Here is a 21,009-nt window from a genome sequence, read left to right as displayed (position 1 = left end):
CAGCAGTGTCCTTAAAAAGCCCCGAATCTCCCTGACCTCCATACCTCCCCAACCCTGAGGGAGAGGGAGAGCCAGTGCCTCGGTCAAAGGAAATGCATTCTCATGAGAACTGTCTGCCTGCCTGGAGTCCAGTCAGAGTTGCAGGTCTAAGCCAGAGACACTGGAAAGAGGACCTGGGGCTTCTGGCTCTGCTTACAGAACTTGGGAACTCGCAACAGCATCTTACAGAGCTCCAAGACAGGCAAAGGCTAGAGGACAAAGGAGGTGTGAGAAGGTAGGTCCCATGTCCCACTTCAAGCCAGGGCCTCTCCTCTCTGGCTGGGAGACTGGCATGAGATTTCATTTGGGGACAAGAAGGGGGGTAGGGGTCTTTAGCCAAGAAAAGAGACGTTTTGAAGACTTATTTGGCTCAAGCTCCCAATTTGACAGGTGTAGAAAGTGACTTGGAGATCCACAGTTACTAGGTGGGATGGGGTCCAGCTTTCTTGACTACCCTGGACTTTCTTCTGGTCACTTTGAGGAAGTTGCTCAATAATGCTAGAGAGAAGGGACAGGGCGGTTCAGTACACCCTGCCCTGCCCTACTTTCAGATTCAGATCTGCAGTGTGAAGTCCTGGGTAACCCAAGAATATTCCCCAGGGATCCCTGCCCACTGGCTATGCTAGGAGATCCTAGATACACCCTCCTTCCTGCAAGGAGAAGGAGCAAACAAGTGCCCAAGGGGTCTAGGCATACTCTTGGCTGCAACTGTTGTCCTAGGATTGGGAATGCGTTAGATGGAATAGATAAGGGGGGGTGTGGGGTTGCTCTGCCTGCTTGAGTGGGTTTAGTTTAGACAAGCAAGATGTTCCCAAAGGCTCAAATGGATTTTCCTCCCTTTTCCATGACCAAATGTGCCATGAGAAACACCAGCAATGCCAAGGACGTACTGTCCGGTCAGTTCTTCTGCAGTGGACATGCTCTCAGGCTATTTCAGCCTCTTCCCCCACCCCCACCCCCTCATACTTGGGTTTTAACTCAGGCCTCACACTTGCCTGGCTTACTTTCTCATTCATCTGGGGCTCTATCTCTCAAGCTATACCTGCACCCTTGCTTTTTGTTGCTTATTTTCAGAGATAGAATCTTACAGACTTTTTTTTTTTTCCTGCCTGCGCAAGCTTTGAATTGCAGTCCTCTGGATCTCAGCCTCCTAAGTAGCTACGATTATAGGCATGTATCATGGGAGCCTGGCTTAGCCTCTCTTGTCCACCCAGAGCCACCACACATTTTACCTGGACTGAAAAGTGAGGCTGATTGGGAGCAGCATGTGTTATGCACTGTTGGTAAACCAGAACAGGCTTCTGGGAGAAGGGAAGAGCGCAGCTCACTTTGCACAGGTTTGATGTGAACTGAGGAGCAAATAGCTTGGCATCCTAGCTGCCTCCTGCATTTACACCATGTACATCTTAAACCTAGAGTACCATTGAACTCGCTTCCCAGCCTCACCCTGGGCATCTAGCTATAACAACCAATAGCTACTTACCCATGAAGAGTTAGGGTTCCAGAGCTCAGATTGTTTGCAACCCCATGCATAGCTGGCTATATGATGGACAAGAATAGACTGCTAGGTATCTCTGGGGTCTTGGGCCTGATTGCCTAAAAGAGCCCCAGTTTCTATCCAGTGATCTTCTGGTAAAGGAGCGCCAGGAACTGGTGGCCAGGGCTCCCATAGATTGAGTTCAACTATGAATAGGCATGTAATGTGTATCCATTTAGTGATGAGAAAATGAATTGAGTGAAGGCTGAACTCTACTATTGGCTGCCTGATTCCCCACAGTATTTCCTGTGATGGACTGTCCTGCCCAGCACCCATGGCCCTGAACCCCCCTGTACATTGTCCTGCCTGGTTCTCTCTCAGCCTAGGCGTGCTTGTTCGCTGGTAGAAGCCATTCCCAGACTTTCTATCTGCACTCCACAACTTCAGCCCAACTCTCCCTCCACCAGTGTTCTGCCTTCTGGCTCTGATCCTTTAGGCCCACCCGTCGCTGGACCTTTCTGGGGCTGAGAGGGATGTCCTTGCTAGACCCCTCTCAATCTTTCCAGTCCAATCTTCATCCTCAGCCAGTGTCAGGTATCTCAGGGTAATCTGTTAGGACTCCCCTCCTCATATCTCTCCCAAGTCATCTCCATTTGGGGACCTGTGACTTTGGTCTAGCTGGCAGCTCAGAACCTTTGTTTCCTAGCTCATGGTCATTGGAGCTAAAGGACACAGATAAGAAACTGGAGTTCTGGCCTGGGGAAGATGAAAGTTGTTCTGGGGAAAAGGAGGTCACTGCAGGGAAGCTGCAGCCACATCCCGAGGTTCTGAGGAAGAGCCTTTCTCCTCATGTTCACAGGCTAGAGAGAGGATTTGCCTCGATGCTGTCCCACCCCCCAGCTGTCACCACTGCAGCACTGTGACAGTGCCTGTCCCTCTCATGACCACATGCCTCAGGCGGTGTATTATTCCCTGCTGACCTTTTTTCCTCAGTGATGCTGTTGCTGATCTCTTTAGCCTGATTTTACCTCAATCACAGCTGTGCTGGGTGGTGAGTTTCCCTCCCTCCATAAAGTCTAGGGTCTTACCCACTTCTCTCTAGGGACAACTCCTCTCATTCCTCTGGCAGAGAGCCTAGGGAAGGGCGGGGGAGGATAGGACAGTCCCCCAGGAATGTTTTTAATTCCAAAGGCAGCGACATCTGTTTGTGGAAGCCTTACCTCCCAGGCTGTGTTTATGCAGTCAGGGGCCCTTACATATCTTCAGAAGTAGGTTCTGCCAGGTGTGGCTAGATGCACGGGGTGGACATAGGCCAAGGGGATGTAGTTACTTCCTGGGTGGCCAGGGTAACCTGAGCCTAACCCAGAGATGAGGAAGGGTTCATGATGGGCTACAGAATCTAGAAATCAGACCACTGCTTTTGAGAAACTTTCTGGGGACATTTATCCCACACAACTCCTCTACCACCCTGCTTCTAGGCCATCCATTTCAAAAAGAAATGAGTCAAACCTTGGGGAAAAGAAGGCCAATCTGTGCTGTCTCCAAGGGAAGGCCCCAGTCCATGGGGAGGAGGGGAGAGATGAACATCTCTAGGGAAGAGCCTCCCAACTCAGCTACCCATCTGCTAAGGCGCTTTTGTCACCATGGAGACCACTTGGCCATTGTTCATCCAATCAGAGCATGCTTTACCCAGACAAGTGTTGAGCCTGGGGTTCCTAAGTCAGACAAGCGTAGGGCTTTGAGAACAGAATTTATCCTGCCCCCCCTTCTCCCACACACCCAACAGTGGGATACAACACACCATTCCCCCAGATTACACTCTATGGCATATGACCCCCACGAGAGGGAAGAGAGCTTTAGAAAGCCAGTAAGGGATCTGCTGAAGTTAGCCAGCCAATGCCAAGTGCCAATTGAGTATCTGCAGCAGGTGAATGCAGTAAGCAGTTACGGTGGCACCTTCCCAGACAGTTACACAACCAACCATTGCACGGGAGATTTAGAGGACAGCTGAGGCCTGGCAGGGGTAGCCTTTCCCACACCCTACACCAGCCTCATCTCCTCCATGAAGTTATCCCTGAGTCCATTTAGGTAGAAATGATCTCCTTTCTTTCAACTTCCCTGGCATTTGATCCACACTATGGTGATGATATAATCCTGGGTTTCTTGAGGGCAGAGATGATGCCTTCTCTGTCTAGGTGTGACACAGAGTAGGTGCACAATTGTTACATGCCAGATGCACAGCAGTCCGCCTGCCTCCTGTTCAGACTTAAGGCCCCTCCCTTGGGTTGGCAGCTTTGTCAAGCACTGGCTTTTGATTCATCTCTGATTCCCCAGCCCTTATCCCAGGGTCGGTGCTCAGCCAGGCCCTCTGTCATTGTCTCTTGAATGGAATAAATGGGATAAAGAGCAGAAAACTAAAGGAAGGTGCCAAACCTTGGAGGAAGAAATGGGTTTGGTGATAGCCTTGGTCAGAGGTTCTCTTGCCTTGACCCTCATGGGGTTTGATGGAGACTCTTCATAGGTGGCACCCAGATGCCCTGGAGAAAGCAGATGAGGGATGGGTCAGGTAAGGTCACTTGGATCTCAGCTGGTCCAGGGAACCTCTGTCCTTGCCTTTGCTGATCTCTTCACCTCCTCTTTGGGGTACTGGCCAAGCTGTTGTAGCTTAGCCCAACTTCAGCTACAGTGGTCATGGATATGAGAAGGGCTTGCTTGACCTTGGCAGCCTAGTCCATCTACTTTGTGCAGAAAACAGTGGACTTCGGGGAGGTTTGGGACTGATTAGCTCCCCTGATTCAGGGACATCCAGAACTCAGTCTCTGGTTCTAGCCCCACAAAAGGCCTCATCTCCACCATCCAGGCGGGACCTGAGCTTGCTACCTCTGGGTGTCATTCCTTCAAGGTGAAGGGCGTTAGCTCTGGAGTTTGCCTGACCTCTATTCTCAGCCCAGCCCATCCTGGCCTGGGTCAGGTTGCTTGACTCCAGGGCATCCTTGGTTCCCTCAAATGTAAAATGAGGGTATTTGTTCTTCATAAAGCTGAAAGAAGGTTGAGTTAATCTTTGTAAAGCTGTTAGCATAAGGCTAAACACTTAGAAAAGGCAACCTAATTCAAGCCAGGTGATTCTTGACTATCTCTCTAGTGAAGCTGCCCTTTAGTCCAAAAGCTCCAAGGGCTCAGACATAAAACAGGATGACACACCACAAGGGCATTCAGATGCCAAGGACTAGCTTCTGTGCCCTGACCCATCAAGCAGTGTTCTTTTTTTTTTTTCTTGTCGGCCATGGGGCCTGAACTCTGGGCCCGGATGCTGTCCCTCAGCTCTTCAGCTCAAGGCTAGTGTTCTACCACTTGAGCCACAGTGCCACTGCCAGCTTTTTCTGCTTATGTGGTGCTGAGGAATCGAACACAGGGCCTCACGAATGCAAGGCAAGAGCTCTACCACTGAGCTGCCTTCCCAGCCCACTCAAGCAATGTTCTGACCTAGCTCTTTCATGAGTCCAAAGAGCTCTGCCACCGTACTTGTTAGGTCAAGACAGTGAGCAGCAGGGGCTTGGGAGGGATCAGTTACTAACTGCAGCTGTATGGCCTCCCTGAGCCGAGTTCTACCACCGACACTTAAGTGCAGTTGGCCATTGGGAGTCTTGTGCATAGGACCTGGTCATAGCACCATGCAGAGACTGGCTTCCTTCCTCCTGGTGCCCGGAGTTGCAGTGGTGGAATGTCCCAGGTATCTGGGTTGTGCATGCCCTAATCCTGTGAAGTTCGGGATTTTCTCCTGTCTCTGAGTACAGTACTATAACTGGAGCCATTACCTTGAGAAAGGAGTCATTCTTCACTTTTTTTTTTTGTACTCATACTGGGGGCTTAAGCTCAAGGTCTATGCACTGTCACTTAGCTTTTTTGTTTTTGTTTTTGTTTTGGGTCCGGTTGTGGGCCTGAACTCTGGGCCTGGGCGCTGTCCCTCAGTTCTTCAGCTCAAGGCTAGCACTCTACCTCTTGAGCCACAGTGCCACTTCCAGCTTTTTTCTTTTTGCTTATGTGGTGCTGAGGAATCGAACCCAGGGCCTCATGCATGCAAGGCAAGCGCTCTACCACTGAGCCACCTTCCCAGCCCCTCACTTAGCTTTTTTTACTCAAGGCTAGAGCTCTATCCCTTGAACCACAGCTATACTTCTGATTTTTTTTTTTTTTTTTTTTTTTTGATGGTTAACTTGGGATAAAAGTCTCACGAACTTTCCTGCACAAGCTGGCTTTGAATCATGATCCTTGGATGTTAGGCTCCTGAGCAGCTAGGATTATGGATGTGAGCCACTAGCACCCAACTCCTCATTCTTCATTTAGAACATCCACTGACTTGTGGGTCAAGAACGAGGTGGTACACTCTGTCTCTCAAGGTGGCCTGCACAGACATGTGGTCACTTGTCCCTCTGCCATTGGACATTCTCTCCTTTGCAACAAAAGCCTTTTTTGGTGAGATGCTTAGGACATGGCTATAAACAGCCATGGGAGGAGCACCTCCTGCTGGACACCTATAACCAGAGTGGCCTGTGCTTTTGCCCCGTCCCTAGATAGGGTAGGGTGATGAGGGGGTCTGGCTGCTACACTAGGGACCTTCCTCACTCTTTACATTTATTGTAAGAGGAGGTATGAGAGTATTGATCCAGCAGTCTCTTGCCAAGCTGGCATTGAAGGAGGTTCCTTGGGGCTGGAATTGAGGGTGAAAAGTAGAACTTCAGGGCAGCTCCAGTCCTTCATGGGTGAGGAAGATCACTCTTTGTGGCCAAAATGCAGCTCTAGATGGAAATTCCCAGCCTCTAAAGCCCCTTCTGGCTTAGCCTGTAACCTTCTTGAGACTTCTCAGGCCTCCTGGAGCAGCCTGGTGGTGAAGGAGTTAATGCAGGAACCTAGGGGGTCGGACTGGCTTGTGTTTAGCGGCTTGTCAAACTTTATTTAGTAGGGACTTGGGAGGAGCGCCAGCTTGCCAAGAGTTAAAAGCCCAGGGTAGGGTGTTTTTTGAGGGGGGGGGCAGCTCTAGCGCCCCCTTGGAGGCACTTCCTTCATTGTTGGGGCCGGGGCACTCAGCAGATGACTGTAGCACACGCACTGATAGCCCAACTGACCTCAGGCAGAGAGGAGACCAGAGGCTGCGGGGAGGAGCTGGGTGGCTAAGCAGTGCTCCCTGCGCCGCGGGCTGCAGTCTCCAGGGAGGGGAGGAGGGAGGAGGAGCGCACGGATGCGGAGGGAGGAGAAACCCGAGCCCCGCATCGCGCACTTCCAGGGCCGTTAGACTACAGTCCCGGCTGAGCGCTGCGCAAAAGCCACCTCTCCAGTGCCGTCTGCGCCTCTCCGAGCGCGCGCGCGTCCCAGCTCAGAGCTGGCACCCCGCAGGCTGGCCACCGCCGGCATGACCGACATCCTGCCTCAGCCCGACTGCAGCCTGAAGGCGGTGTGTGAACCCCTGGAGCGCTGCTGCCTGGATCAGCTGGAGGAGTCGGGGAGCAAGAGGCCCCTCAACACAGGCGCCCGGCTCTGGGGCCGAGTGCGCAGCAAGCTGCTCCGCCACAAGGTGCTAGCAGGGACTAGAGGGTGCAAGGAGGGTTGGACCAAAGGGGCTTTGGGAGGGCTGGGGGAAGGGGGGGGCTGTTGCTGGATACTCTCAGCCTCTCCACTCTAGCTCCTTCCTGCCTAATCCCAGGAGCCCCCCCCCCCACTTCCCCGGGACAGAAGCTGGGGCATATGTGTGGGTCTGCTCTGAGTGGCTTAAACAATGATGAAAGCTAGTTGCTACCCCCATCCCAACCCTGGCTGCGTTCTCTGCATCTGTTCCTGCCTGGGGAAAAGGATTGTCTCCTCGGCCCTGGGAATTCAGCTCTGCCCGCTTTCTAAGTCTATACTGGCAGGAATATAAACAGACCGGGCACGGGCTTCCTGGGTCTCATTGTCCTTTAAGGAGTCCTGCACAAGCCTGACCCTGCCTCCTGTGGAATCTCTGGCTGCCTCTTTGCTGAGGGGGCACCTCCACCATGACTGCCATGTGAGGGTTCTTTGTGCAAGTTGTGGGGACCAGTCCTATCCGGGAAGAAGGGTATGGGTTGTGGAGAGGGAGTGCTATCCCAAGTCTTTTGGGGGGGGGTGCTGTACACTGTTTCTTTAGGGACCACCCAGATGACTGCTGGTCTGGTGCCAGCTGTCAACAGTGTGCCAGAGGGTTCCTGACCCCAGCAGACAGCTTGGACCTAACTATGCCAGAGCAGACTGCCTGTCTTGTCTGCAGCCCCAGACCTGAATTGGGATAAAAGTCTGAGATAGAAGCTGAGTGTCCTACAGCTGGGCAGGCTGCCTGGGGGCTGGCTTTGGTCCCTGGCATCAGGCATCCAACAAAGAGCCAGACCCAGTGCCGAGCACACAGTAAATGCTTGATAACTCTAATAAAGCAAAAATCAACGACCTAAGTCAGATGCCAGGTCTGGCTGGCCAAGGTCATGGGCATCCTTCAAGTTCGTGACAAGGAATCTGAGGGGGGGGGGGCTGGCTTCCAAGCTCTCCTGTCCCTCAGAGGAGGCCCCTGTGTGCAAGCTGTGCCTGCTAGCCAGCACCCAGGCCCCTGGTACCAGCCAGTGGAAAGTGAGCTTGGTCCTGTTGGCTCTTAGTTTTGTTTTATCTCCTGCCAGGGAAGAGTACTTGACCCCCTCATAGGTGACATCAGTCCTGGAAAGTGCTGGGCAGGGCAGCAACTTGAGCTGCCCTGCTTTGGCTCCTGTGTCACCTTCTGCCTCCCTGGGGACCAGGCTAGCAAAGCCCTGATGGCCTCGGCTGCTACCAGAGCCCCTCTATGCTGAGGCAGCTGTCTGCGCCCGGCAGTGTGGAGCCATCCCCTCTCTGTCTCCCTCTCCAAGCCCTTGCTGAGGCCAGCAGACAACCGCATAAAGCTCACCAACCATTCTAAAACCTAAAAGTTGGTGAGAAATTCCCCCTAGCAGGTTCCTGGTCCTGCCAAACTGGGGGAGGGGGAAGGAGCGGGGAAGGGGCTAGCTAGACAAAACCCTTCCAGTTACCTTACCCTTTGGGCTGAGGCCTTGGCAGATAGAGATAAAATTTTAAACCCTGAAGCCCACACTTCTAGTTTATCCTTTCATGTGTGGCTAGCAAAGTTGAGAAGCCACTTGAGGACTCTGGCTGGGTTGGCCTCTGGTGGCATCTGACAGCTCCAGGTCATGGTGATCTCTGCAAGAGGGGGGCTGGAGAGGAGGCTGGCCAACCAGGTGCGGGGCTGTGGTGGGAGCAGGTTAGCGTCAGTGCAACTGCACAGCCGGTCTGGTGCCAGAAGGCAGTGTGTAGTGTGAGTGAGTCAGTCCCCTAGTACATGCTGTAGGACAAAGTGTGTCAGTGTTCTGGACACTCAGGTGACAGAGGGACATCTTCCCTCCTGTGTCTGCCTCACTGTGCACAGGCTGGTAGGTATGCAGGTGGAGGTAAGGCTTGCTCTACCCTTCCCTTCCTGCCCCAGCCATTTTACCTTATTTCTTTCCAAGCGGCAGGCTCACTGCCAGGTCAAGGGGGCCAGGATTAGGTAGGGGTTTAGGTGGGGTGGACAAAGAGGTACCAGCTTCTGCCCAGCCAGCAGGAGAGGCTACCTTATTAACACGTTAACTAAGGATTTGATAGCTGTGAATGCCTAGTTACCTGTGGCTCTCCTGTTCCCTTTTAACCAAACTCGTTAAAGGCTGGAGGAGGGGAGTGACTCATCCAGGGACCCTGTGGTGTTGGAGCTGAAGAGTCTGTTCTGATGGAAAGGTCCCAGCATTAAAACCAAGCCTTTGAAATCATGTAGGGCTAGTGATCCAGGAGCCTCCAGATGCTGAAGAAAGGGAGGCAGAGACCATTTGTAGGTGTCCAGCAAGGCTGAGTTGGGCTGTTCTTGTCTCCAGGAGAGTTCTGGGGCAGAAGCTTTCTTCTGACCCCTGACTTGGCAGTTGGTTTGTTGTGCAAGCATTTAGCAGAAGAGACACGTGGCATTTGGGTTTGTGGGTCCTGCCAGCACTCTCGGCATTTAACTTGAATTTGTACTTTCCTTTTCCTTTTTTTTTTTTCCACCTCAAGTCATTCTCAAGTAAACTGGACTGAGTGGTTTGGCCTTCCTTCCATCCTGCTTGCATCTAGATCCTTAGGGTGAACTTCAGAGGAGGCTCATAGAGAAATCCCATTCTCAACCCTGCAACCTCCACAGGTTTTTAGTAGGGACCATAGAGAGGCTAAGAGGCTCCAAGTGAGACCAGACTCAAAGTGAGGGAAGGCCCAAAACGTATCTGGTAGACAAATCAGAGCTTTGACTGTCTCCCTGCAATTAAGGCAAAGATGCTCCTGATCCAAACCAGGCCAGATCCTGGCTGAAAGTGGGGACCCAGGCTGAACTGGTAGGGTCCAGGGAACAGAGGAGAGTTAGGGACAGCTTTTCTGATTCTGTGGGTCTGAGAAGTCACTACTTCCAAAGCAATACTCTCAGGAAGTTAGAGAGGCTGGTACTGCTAAGCCCACCTGTTCCACAATGACCATCTCAGACCCTGCTTGCAGAACCAGAGATGGTACCCACCAGGGAATCGATGCTGAGGATGATTGTAAAAGGTCCTTCCTTTGTTAAATTGACTGCTATCTCAGGTGTGCTTCTAGCCCTCCCAAATATGTCATTTAACTTGACAGGTGTGTGTGTGTGTGTTTGGGGGAGGAGAGGACCTTGAACTCAGGAGCTGGCTGCTATCATCAAAGCTCATTTTTGGCTGTTTTGGTATTTTATTGAAGCTAGGGAGGCTTTAAACCATGCTGCTCAGATCTCATCCTCTTGAGTAGCTAGGATTATAGGCGTGAGCCACCAACTTAATTTGACAATATTTGACAGCATTTGTTTGCAAAGGGCATCACATGTCCATGTACTGGCTGTTCCTGCCATTGAGGGAACAAGTGTGCTGGTGTGAGATACAGATGTCAGTCAGGGAGTATGGCCCAAATGGTAGATCACTTGCTTGTCAGGCCCAAGGCTCTGGGTTCAAGCCTCAGTACCAAAAAAATATAGAAGTTTTTTGACCTTATTTATTTATCCTCTGGTTTCTGGCATCAAGAAAAATCTTGATGGTGGTGGCTTATACCTGTAATCTCAGCACTGAGGAGTCAGACACAAGAGGATTGCAGGTTTAAGGTCAACCTAGATTCCATCATGAGATCTTGTTTCAAAAAGTCAAAAAAGACAGAAAATCTTGAAATCTGTTACTCTTATTACAGCCTTGGCTGTAGCTGCCTTCTACTCTGTCCTGCTACCTCCTCCCCATCACCAGAGGGAAAAAACGTGTGTCATGTCTTCACCATCCACAGGCCTACCCCTATAGTATCCCATAGCTGTAAGCAAGAGACAGAGCTCCTCCCTCTAGGTGTAGAAATACCTACCATGAGCCTGCCTCCTCCTGGACCTCTGTGTGGGCCAGGATTATGGTTTGACTGGCAGGTGGAAAGCAGGGTTAGTGTGATCCCTGTATCCCACTACCAGAGCCACTGTGGTTCCCACCGCACTTGCCACAACCCATGGGGAGGAGACCTGATTTAGGCCCATATGGGCTGTCTCCCAACCTCAGAGCTGATGAAGTGCTGCATCTGAGTACACTCCAATGCAGAGCCACCTATGTACAATCTGCTTGTCATTTAAGAGTAGCTCACAGGCCCCAAGGTGGAAATTCTTGCCCTAAGTGAGCTTTTCCAGGCACTATTTCTTGGCACCTGGGGGAGTTGAATGGCCACTTGCCTTCCCCTGGCATCTCTTCATCACACACATAGCTTGGCTAGCCAGTCCTACCGGGCTTGGTGCCCCAGCTTTTGAATGGCCCTGAACCAGGGAGAGCTGATTACCTGCCAGCTAAGGTAGTTCCTGAAAAGCCAAAGCTGCCCAGGCCCAGGGTTGTAGTAGTATCCAGAAACAATGGGGCCCAAGGCCCAGGAGGGAAACTATTTTGGAAGGATTCCAGGAACTTCTGGAGGTGCTGAGATGTGAGTGAAAGGATTCTGGTCTGGGGAGAAAAAAAAAAAAAAAAACAACCTTCAGCTATGTGACCCCCCATTTTGGGAGCTGGTCAGCAGGCTATTTGGCATCCTCTCTCCAGTACCATGTTCTGGGAGCAGAAAGGTTGCTTGCATTCTGACGACTTTCTGGTGCCCTATAGGAACACATAGCACCTGTCTGCTCCTGGGACCCATCTGAGAAAGCCAATGTCAGTCCTTGGAGCCTAGTGAGTCTGGCAACAGGCCCTTTTTCTTGACCCCCCAAGATGAGTTATGGAAAGGTAGGGTCATGGGAGATGTTCTTGGGCTTCTGTAAAGCATATGGGACAGCTGGGTGCCAGTGGCTTATGCCTGCAATCCTAGCTACTCAGGAGGCTGAGATCTGGGGATTATGGTTCAAAGCTAGTTCAGGCAGGAAAGCCCATGAGACTCCTCTCCAGATAACCACCAGAAAAATGGAAGTAGAGCTGTGGCTCAATGTAGTAGAGTGCTAGCCTTGAGCAAAAAGAGCTCAGGGACAACGCCCAGGTCCTGAGTTCAAACCCCACGACTGAAGGAAAAAAATAAAAGAGTAGTGGGCATAGAGTTGGAACACAGGATTTCTGCAACCTGTTTAGACTGGAACTTGCTCCTGAGCAGAACCTGGAATGATCTATATCCTGTATAGTGACCTCAGCTGAGGGCAGTGCCCCAGATAAGCACAAACCCACACAGTGATATACACAACAGATACCTGAATACCTTCTCTGTGCTCTGGAAGGTGTCTTCCTTGTAGCAACTCCCCAGTCCTCTGACTTATGTGGCGGAGGATGCCAGAGGAATCAGAGACCTACACTTATGGGAGTCAGGAGGTTTCATTTTGTCCAGTCCTGGGATTGCTGTAATGACCCTGGCAAACCTCTTACCTCTCTTGCTTGTGTACAGTGAGGCTGTCAAACAGGATGATCTCTTAGAATCCAGTGCATATGATGGTCTTGGCCACAACTCAATATTCCTTTTCCTAAGCCTTAAGCCCTCAGCACACTGGCAGCATCTGGAGGGGAGAGGCTGCAGGGCTGCCCCTGAGCCAAGGCCAGCTACTCATTAAACACACAAGAAGAGAGGAGAGCAAGAATGTGGCATGTCTTGACCCCTGTCCTGAAAGAATTGTGGTAGAAAAGGCACTGCTATTACTCACAACTCAGGATTTCATCAGTCCAGGACTATTGGTGGAGTCCCCTTCATATTCTGAGCATGAGGCATAGAGAGGGGCCCAGGCAGGAAGGCAGGCTCTCTCTTCAAAAGGAGAGTCAATAAATAAATGGTCTTTCAGGTCAGATGAGTGTTGAAAATAAAACAGGGAACCAGGTACTGGTGGCTTATGCCTGTAATTCTAGCCACTCAGGAGGCTGAGCTCTGAGGATCACAGTTCAAAGCCAGCCTGGGCAGAAAAGTCTGTAAGACTCTTAAAGTACTGAAAAGCCAGAAGTGAGGTGTAACTTGATAAAGTGACAACCTTGAATGAAAAAGCTAAGGGATAGCACCCAGTTCCTAATTTCAAGCCCCAGTACCAAAAGAGGAAGGGAAGGGAAGGGAAGAGAAGGGGAGAAAAGAAAATGTGGTAATAGAGAGTAAGGGAACTCTTTTTTTTCCCCCATGTGGTGATGCAAATGAACCCAAGCCTAGCTTGGGGAGGTCATATTTTGAACTATTTATATGTTGAAGATTAAACAGTGCACCCTAGGCAAAGGAACAACAAGGTACAACATGGGTATGTTTAGAAGCAGAGGCCTAGGGAAAGTGTGGGGATGAGGGGCATGAAGGGACAGCGCAAGATTACAAAGGGCCTTAAAGGCCACCAGAAGTTTGACCTTTTTCTGAGTACAATGGGAAGCCATTGGCACATGTCTATGCAGTTTATGATGATGATGGTATATTATGAGCATGAACTGAGTCTCGCACCTTTCTTAGGCTTAATGTTCTATGAGGAAAGTGTGATCTTTATCCACATCATTTGATATAGAGGAAACCAAAGCTCAGAGAATGACCCCGTCAGCCCAGCCCTGAGCATGAGCCCTTGCCCTTGGCACCACCTGTTTCATGTGGCCTCCAAAGGGGAGATCTGGTGCCCATTTGGGCCCTGAGGCTGTTTCTCAGGACTGGGTATCATGAAGCCAATTTGAGGTGGGGGTGAGGGGATATGCCTTGGTTGAGGGCTTCTGGAGGTACAGGATTTCTGTCCATCTGCCTAGCTATGTGTGGTACCTAGCCTAGCATGTGTGTCAGTAGGCACATGGTTGCCTTTTTTTTTTTCTCCTTCCTGTGGTGCTAGGGATAGAAGGGCCTTGTGCATGCCAGGCAAGCACTCCGCTACTGAGATACACTCCCTGTGTGATGACCTGATGATGTGTAGTCAATGTGAGACTTTCTTCTTTTTTTTGCCAGTCATGGGACTTGAACTCAGGACCTGGGCACTGTCCCTGAGCTTCTTTTGCTCAAGGCTAGTGCTCTACCACTTGAGCCACAGCACCACTTCCAGGTTTTGTGTGTGTGTGTGTGTGTGTGTGTGTGTGTATGTGGCACTGAGGAATTGAACCCAGGGCTTTGCGCATGCTAGGCAAGCACTCTTATCACTAAGCCACCTTCCCAGCTCCAATGTGAGATTCCTGAGAGTCACTCAGAGCCACAAAGGCAGTGGAACTGCTGATGTTCCTGTGTTTACTAGCAGCCAGCCTGGGGCCCAGAAAGTGTTCCTGGCCTGCACAGAGAGAAACTGTAGCAAGAAGGCCTCTGATCCCATGATGCTCTTCACAGCCCTTGACCTTCTTGCCTTGGACCGTGACCTCTAAAAGACCCCTTCCCCTTGTGGATGAGGCTGTCAGGGAATTGCTTTCATACTGCTTTGGCTCTGGCCTTGCTTTACCCCAGAGTGACCTGGTGCCCTCACTTCCCTGATGCCCCCCCAGTACTGCTTTGGGTGCAGGCAGGGTCGACTTCTTTGTTTTTTTGTGTGTAGTCTGGTCCTGGAGCAGTCTCCAAGCTGCCTATAGCAGTGAAGGCCATGGCCGATGGGCCAGCTGTGAGGGGGAAGAGCTCCATGGTTCTGCCCAGCCTTAGGGGCCTCCAGAAGCAGCCCAGATTTGAGTTTGGTCTGCTTTCCCTCAAGGTCAGCCTGAGGCTAACAGTGTGGGGTTCACACAGCAGGCTGAGCCTCGGGGATGGAGTGCTGGGGAAGGCAGTTGCCATGGGCACTAAGAAGCCAACCTGGCTTCAATAAAGGCCTCATTCAGAGCGGCTAAACCTCTTCCATATGTGGACCTTGGGAACTTCAAAGTTCTAGGAGGGGGAGGGGAGGCAAGTAGAGGCAAAATGGCCTCATAGGGTGACTTGGAATATATGGGCAGCCTAGCTGGTCTGTGGCCTGTGAGTGGGCAAACTCTGGCCACAGGACACCCTCAGGGCAGCCTGGCCAGCTCTGCTGTGCCTGTCCCACAGGGCGAGAGCCAGGGAACCAGAGCTGGCTTGGCCTTATGGTGGGGCTGCCAGGCCACTGGAAGATGAGGTGACAATTTACTGAGCTTGACCCTAAGCTTTTGCGACCCAGTTGCTGAGCTGGAAGTCAGGATGGAGGGCTGACGGCCCCTCCCTCTCGCTTTGCCTCTCCCCAAGTCCCTCAGAGTAGCCACGTTGACAGATTCCTCCAGTGCCCTCCTCCCAGAAGCAAGGCAGGCTGCTGGCAGCTCCCCATTCCCCACCGCCCGCCCTGCTGTGCCTCTCACGCCTGTGGTATGTCCCAATGACAGGCTGGTTCTGTGTCTCAAGGGGACCCGGCCCTGTGTGTGGCTGCCCTTAGAGGAAGGCAGGAAAAAGCCAGCCCAGGATGGCCACTGTGGCCTCTGGCATGGGAGCCACAGGAGACATACCCACGCCAAACATCGTACCTGGTTCAAAGCCTGGTCTCCATGGCTTGTATCAGGGGTGTCCAGAAGTCCGCTGAAATCCTTGGCCTTTCTTTACCCCTCTACTCAATGGCTGGCTTTAGCAAGGTCCTTCTTGAGACCTTTTCTAATGTTCCTGCCCAGTTTCTTACGTGACAACTCCAGTGTACTAGATTTACTGCCCCTGTTCAAAACACTTCATTTTTATCAACCTCTAAAGCCAGCTCTGGGCTTCTAGGGAAGGCCATTTGCCTTCCAAGACAGGAGCAGGACACAAGGAAGGGTGGAACAGCCCCAAGTTGGGGGAAGTCTAGGGCTGTGTAGGAGGCTGAGCTCCCCTGTGCTGTGGCAGTGATGTGGAGTAGAGGTGGGGAGGGAGGAGCTCTAAGAGAAGGGGTATAGCCTTCAGAGGTGGGCCAAGGGATTGTGGAAAAGGAGGTAGAAGCTGGGGCCCTGGTGAGTGTTATCATCCCCATAATCCCCTGGGTACCTCCTAGGCACTACTTGCTGAGATTGTTTAGGCGTCTGCCTCCCCCTCCGCTGAGGCCGGAGGCCATCATGGGCCTTTTGCCCATGATGATTATTGCCCATTTTGTCCTGATGATTAAAGGACAACATATAGGGCTGGTGGGAGGGGGAGGCAGCAAAGTCCATCCCCAGCAGACTTCGGGTTAGAAGCATGGACAATGGTGGAAAGACTGAGGTCCAGCATACAGGACTCAGGCACCAATGTGACTCTATCACCTACTAGGGAGCAGTAGTGAGACTCCAGTGTAAGAGTGGCCCAGGCTCACCAAGTGTCTCCTAAAGGCAAAGCATGGGAGTTGGCTGAGGGTAGAAAGGCTCAGTCACTTGGCCAGGATGATGGAGAAATGGGTCTGGGAAGAAGCCTGGGACCTCTCAGAGGGTGGCCCAAAGGACATCCCTGAAATTCACCCTGTGGGGCCTCAGATCCTCTCACCCCCTGAAGTCCACTTCGCTCTGGAGAGGGAGGCAGCCTCCCCCCAGCAACTCACCAGCTGAGGCCCAGCATTTTGCTCTGGGGAACCTGGTGACTTGGCCCGTATCCATCCCGAAGGCCAGCCATTTTATCTCGGGGCGAAGGTGATATGTGGCTATGACTTGACCATGGCTGGGTGTGCTTTGTGACCTGTACAAGATATTCGTAACTTCCTTCATGGTTTTTTCTGCCTCATTTCTGTCTCTTGCCTATCCCCTGCCCTGGGAGAATCCTGATGGAGGTCTGGTGGTATTCTGGGGGGCCTCCCACCCCTTCCCAAGCCCCCATTTGTCTCCCTCCTTCAGTTGATCTGCACCTCCCCCACCCCGCCGCCCAAAAACAGACCCCACAGATAGCACCTGCCTTTTGGGACTAGGGGTGAGCACTCAGGTATCCCTGCCCTCAAGTCCCAGGGGTTGGTCCTCCACCCCAACACTACACTAATCTAATCAGGAAATAGCAGAGTCTATATTTCCCAGGGGTTATAAATAGTCACAGCAGTTCAGGCAACATCATTGCTCTGGAAAATGTGCCATGTCCCTCTCCACTCTCCACCCTCCTTTTTCTGTATTTAAATGACATCCTGAAATAGACTTTGCTTTGGGAGGCTGCTGACCTCCTGGGAAACAGAGCGTCATCAGGGTTCTGAGGGACTGAGTTGGGCCTTTCTGAGCAGGTACAAGGGCCACACCTGCTGCACAAGCCAGGAAGATGTCAATGTGTAGGGACTTAGGACAAAACAGGTAAGGGGCACTTTACCCAGATCCCACCTCAGAAAGGCCTTGGAAGGTTGTGGAGGGAAACATAAGGCAGAGGGAAATAGAGGACTCAGCAGGTAGGGGAACTAAAACTGGGCCTTAGCATCAGGAGTTGTTCCTCCAAACAGTCCCAGGAAAATGGGCCCATGTGATGGAGAGGAACAGGAAGTTTATGTACTAAGTGGCCAGAACTCCAGACCCCAGGTCAGGAAGCCTGCTGTCCCCTTTCTAGTAAATCATGGGGACCACAGCTGCCACTCTTGTCAAGAAGTGCTGATAGCAGGGGAGATATACATTGTGCAGTGGCTTTCTCAGAGAGGGGGCATCAAGAAGACTTAATTTTGCTTCAGCTCTTGCTCCCGAGGGGTTTCTCTTGCTCTCTGGGCCTCTGTTTCCTGACAAGTGTGCAACGGTTTGGTTAGTGTCAGACTCAGAGAAAACGCTCAGACTGTCACACAGCCCTGTGAGGTAGGCTGGGAAGGGGTGGTAACCTGCCCACATAGGAGAGTCAAGTCAGCAGGGCTCTCCATCCCTTCCCTCTCCACAGCCAGGCTGTGTCCATGCATCACATCAGAACTAGGGGGAGGAAAGAGAGGACACAGCACATGGGCTCAGCAGTTTAGAGCCGCTGATGGGAGGTACCAGGTCATGGGACACTGGGGCAGGAGGTGAACCAAGCCAACGCTGAGACCCTGCTAAGGCCTGGAGAGACCCACCTCCAGCTCAGTGCAAAGGTCATATGCCAGCAACCTGTCTGCCTCATCTTGCTGATGAAGAACAGTTGCTATCCCTCTACCTCTAGATGGAAAGACTGTCCAAGGGAGGCAGTCTGTGCAGCAAGTCCAGGGAGGGCCAAGGACCGAAGGAATTGAGAGAGGAGGGAGGTTTCAGGAAAGAGAGGCTAAAGTCAGGGCTTCTGTTTGGCCTCACATACCCCAGACCAGAGCCCTGGCAGCAGCCAAGCCAGTGGCTGCCTCATGCTGACTTTATTTGAGGAGATCCTGGGGGGGCAGGGGTTCTTCCCAAATGGTGTCTCATCTCACTCTGCTTCTTTGCCTCCTCTTCTCAACATGGCCCCTCCTGGGGGAGGGGGATAGTGAGTCCTGAAGACAGGGCCTGGGCCACAGCCACCCCACAGCTATCTGCCACAGGTGATAGTACCTGAAGAATCTAGGCTGACCCAGATCTCCTTTCCCTTCTGAGGGGACAGTGGACTTTTAGAGGTACACATACCAGTAAGAGTGCAGAGAGTTCCCTGGGCAAGATGAGCAGGAAAACATGCTATCCTCACCATTGTCCCCCTCTGCCTGTGCTAGGCCAAGCCAGGCTCTCTGTAGGGTGTGGCCCAGGATGCTCAGAGTAACACCACAGGGGCTTAGAAATGTCAGTGGAGGTGCTGAGAAAGTAAGACACTAATGGCTCTGAAAGTCAGGTTGCCTACTACCAATCTGATGACCCAGTTATCAGCCAAGAGCATTTAAAATAATGTTTGATAAGTGTATGGGTAATTTTTTTTTTCTTTTTGGGAAGTTTGAAGTCAACGCTAGGCAAGTACTCTGCCATTTCACCAGCCTTTTTGTTTTCTTTGTTGCGCCAGTACTGGGGCTTACACTCAAGGCCTGGCACTCTCACAGGGCTTTTTCCTTCCTTGTTCATGGCTGGTACCACTCCTATACTTCTTGCTTTTTATGGTTAATTGGGTATGAGTCTTAAGAATATTTCTGCCTGGTTTAGCTTCAAACTGTGGTCTCTGATCTCAGTCTCTTGAGGAGCTAGGATAAAAGGTATGAGCCCCCAATGGTTAGCCTACCAGCCTTTTCTATGTGTGTTATTTTTTCAGATAGGTCTTGCTATTATGCCCAGAACAGGCTAGATTGTGATCCTCCTATTTGTGCTTCTCAGCATTGCTGGAATGATAGGCACACACCACCAAACACAGTTACTGTTCAAGATGGAGGTTCATAAAGTTGTTTTTTTGCCCAGACTAGTCTGGAACTGTAATCTCCTGATTTCCACTTTCCAAGTAGCTAGGATTATAGGTTTGAGCTACCAATGTTTAAGGCAACCTTGAAAGAAGTTTAAGACTTCCCTAACAGGGGCTGGGAAGATGGCTCAGTGGTAGAGCGCTTGCCTTGCATGCCTGAGGCCCTGGGTTCGATTCCTTAGCACCACATAAGCAAAAAGAAAAAAAGCCAGAAGTGGTGCTGTGACTCAAGTGGTAGAGCGCTAGCCTTGAGCTGAAGAGCTGAGGGACAGCGCCCAGGCCCAGAGTTCAGGCCACACCCAAAAAAAAAAAAAAGACTCCCCTAACAGTGATACTGTAACACTGTCATTCATCTAGTGATATGTGAAGAAAATGTTTACAGCTTGTTTTACAACAGTGTGTGTGTGTGTGTGTGTGCATGTGCACTTGCCTGTGTGTGTGCATGTGCACTTGCCTGTGTGCGTGCATTTGCATACTAGTACTGGAGCTTGAACTTAAAGAGCCTCTTGCTGTCACTGAACTTTTTCACTTAAGGTAGTGCCGCATGAGCCACAGATCCACTTCTAGCTCCTTAATGTCTCTCAGATTTGTCTGCTTTGGCAGACAAAATTGCCACCAGCACCTGGCTATTTACAACTTTTAAAATAAAACATAGCTAAGTGACAGTGGCTCACTGCTCTAATCCTAGCTACTCAGGAGGCTGAGAGCTGAGGATCATGGTTCAAAGCCAGCCTGGACAGGGAAGTCCCTTAGACTCGTATCTCCAATTAACCACCAGAAAACCGAAAGTGGAGCTGTGGCTCAAAGTGGTAGAGTGCTAACCTTGAGTAAAAGCACTCAGGGAGGCCAGGCACTGGTAGCTCCCACCTATAATCCTACCTACTTGTGAGGCTGAGATCTGAGGATCACAGTTCAAAGCCAGCCTGGGCAGGAAAGACTGTGAGACTCTTATCTTCAATAAACCACTCAGAAAACCAGAAGTGGCGCTGTGGCTCAAGTGGTAGAGCGCTAGCCTTGAGCTGAAGAGCTGAGGGACAACGCCCAGGCCCCATGACTGAAAAACAAACAAACAAACAAAAAAAAGCACTCTGGGATAGCAGCCAGGGCCCAAGTTCAAGCCCTATGCCCAACAAAATAAAACCTAATACATGAATCGAGTTGGTGCTAACCCACATTTTACTCTCAAAAATAATATTCATAGAGATGTGAACTACAAGTGGAAATGTTCTATCTACAATACAGAGATAGAGTTCTGTAGTGTCTATTCAAGTCTGTACTGGAGTGGATTATTTTCATAGTGCACTGTTAATAATGTTAATAAATCCAGAATAATATGCTGTACACACTCAAGCCTTGTAGTCTCAAGGAATCTTTCATTTCAATATATAGGTGCATATTTGAGGAGCAAAGTATAATAGGGAACTAAATAAATATAAAAATATAAACTAAGAGAAATCTCTTGAAGAGAAATGAAGAGAAACGTAAGTTCAAGGAGAAAAAGACAATGCAGTGTTTGTTCAGGAGAAAGAAGAGCTTGTTTGGGTGTTTTTAAGTGGATGATAGTGGGTATCAAATCACTGTGGTAATTAGGTTCCACTGCATACATATAAAGAACGATGTGTTGTATTTTGAGATGTCAATATTTACATTATTTTGGAAATTATATTCTTTGCAGCTCTTCAAACTTGCCATAGAAATGTTGAGCTGCTGACTTAAAAATGTAGGTAGCGAGTACGTGGTTTTCAAAATCAAGTTGTGGGTACCCAAGAAAAATGGTTTGAAGGACACTG

General features: G+C 50.9%; 1 protein-coding gene across 7 annotated transcripts in view; it reads left to right on the top strand.

Annotated features, from left to right (window-relative positions):
• Nucleotides 1-21,009, top strand: part of Abr (ABR activator of RhoGEF and GTPase) — a 207,944-nt gene that overhangs the window by 177,392 nt on the left and 9,543 nt on the right. The window contains exon 1 of one of the 7 annotated variants that reach the window (XM_042691596.1): nt 6,832-7,085. The exons of the other annotated variants lie outside the window; for them this stretch is intronic. Within the exon in view, the coding sequence (XP_042547530.1) occupies nt 6,924-7,085 (162 nt within the window). The 5' untranslated portion in view covers nt 6,832-6,923. Of the gene's footprint in view, nt 1-6,831; nt 7,086-21,009 lie in introns of those variants that run through there. 7 annotated transcript variants of the gene reach the window in all.

Source organism: Dipodomys spectabilis, unplaced genomic scaffold (assembly GCF_019054845.1).
Source record: "Dipodomys spectabilis isolate Male_0828 unplaced genomic scaffold, ASM1905484v1 ptg000004l, whole genome shotgun sequence".
NCBI lineage: Eukaryota > Metazoa > Chordata > Mammalia > Rodentia > Heteromyidae > Dipodomys > Dipodomys spectabilis.
This window is presented reverse-complemented; position numbering and strand designations above follow the sequence as displayed.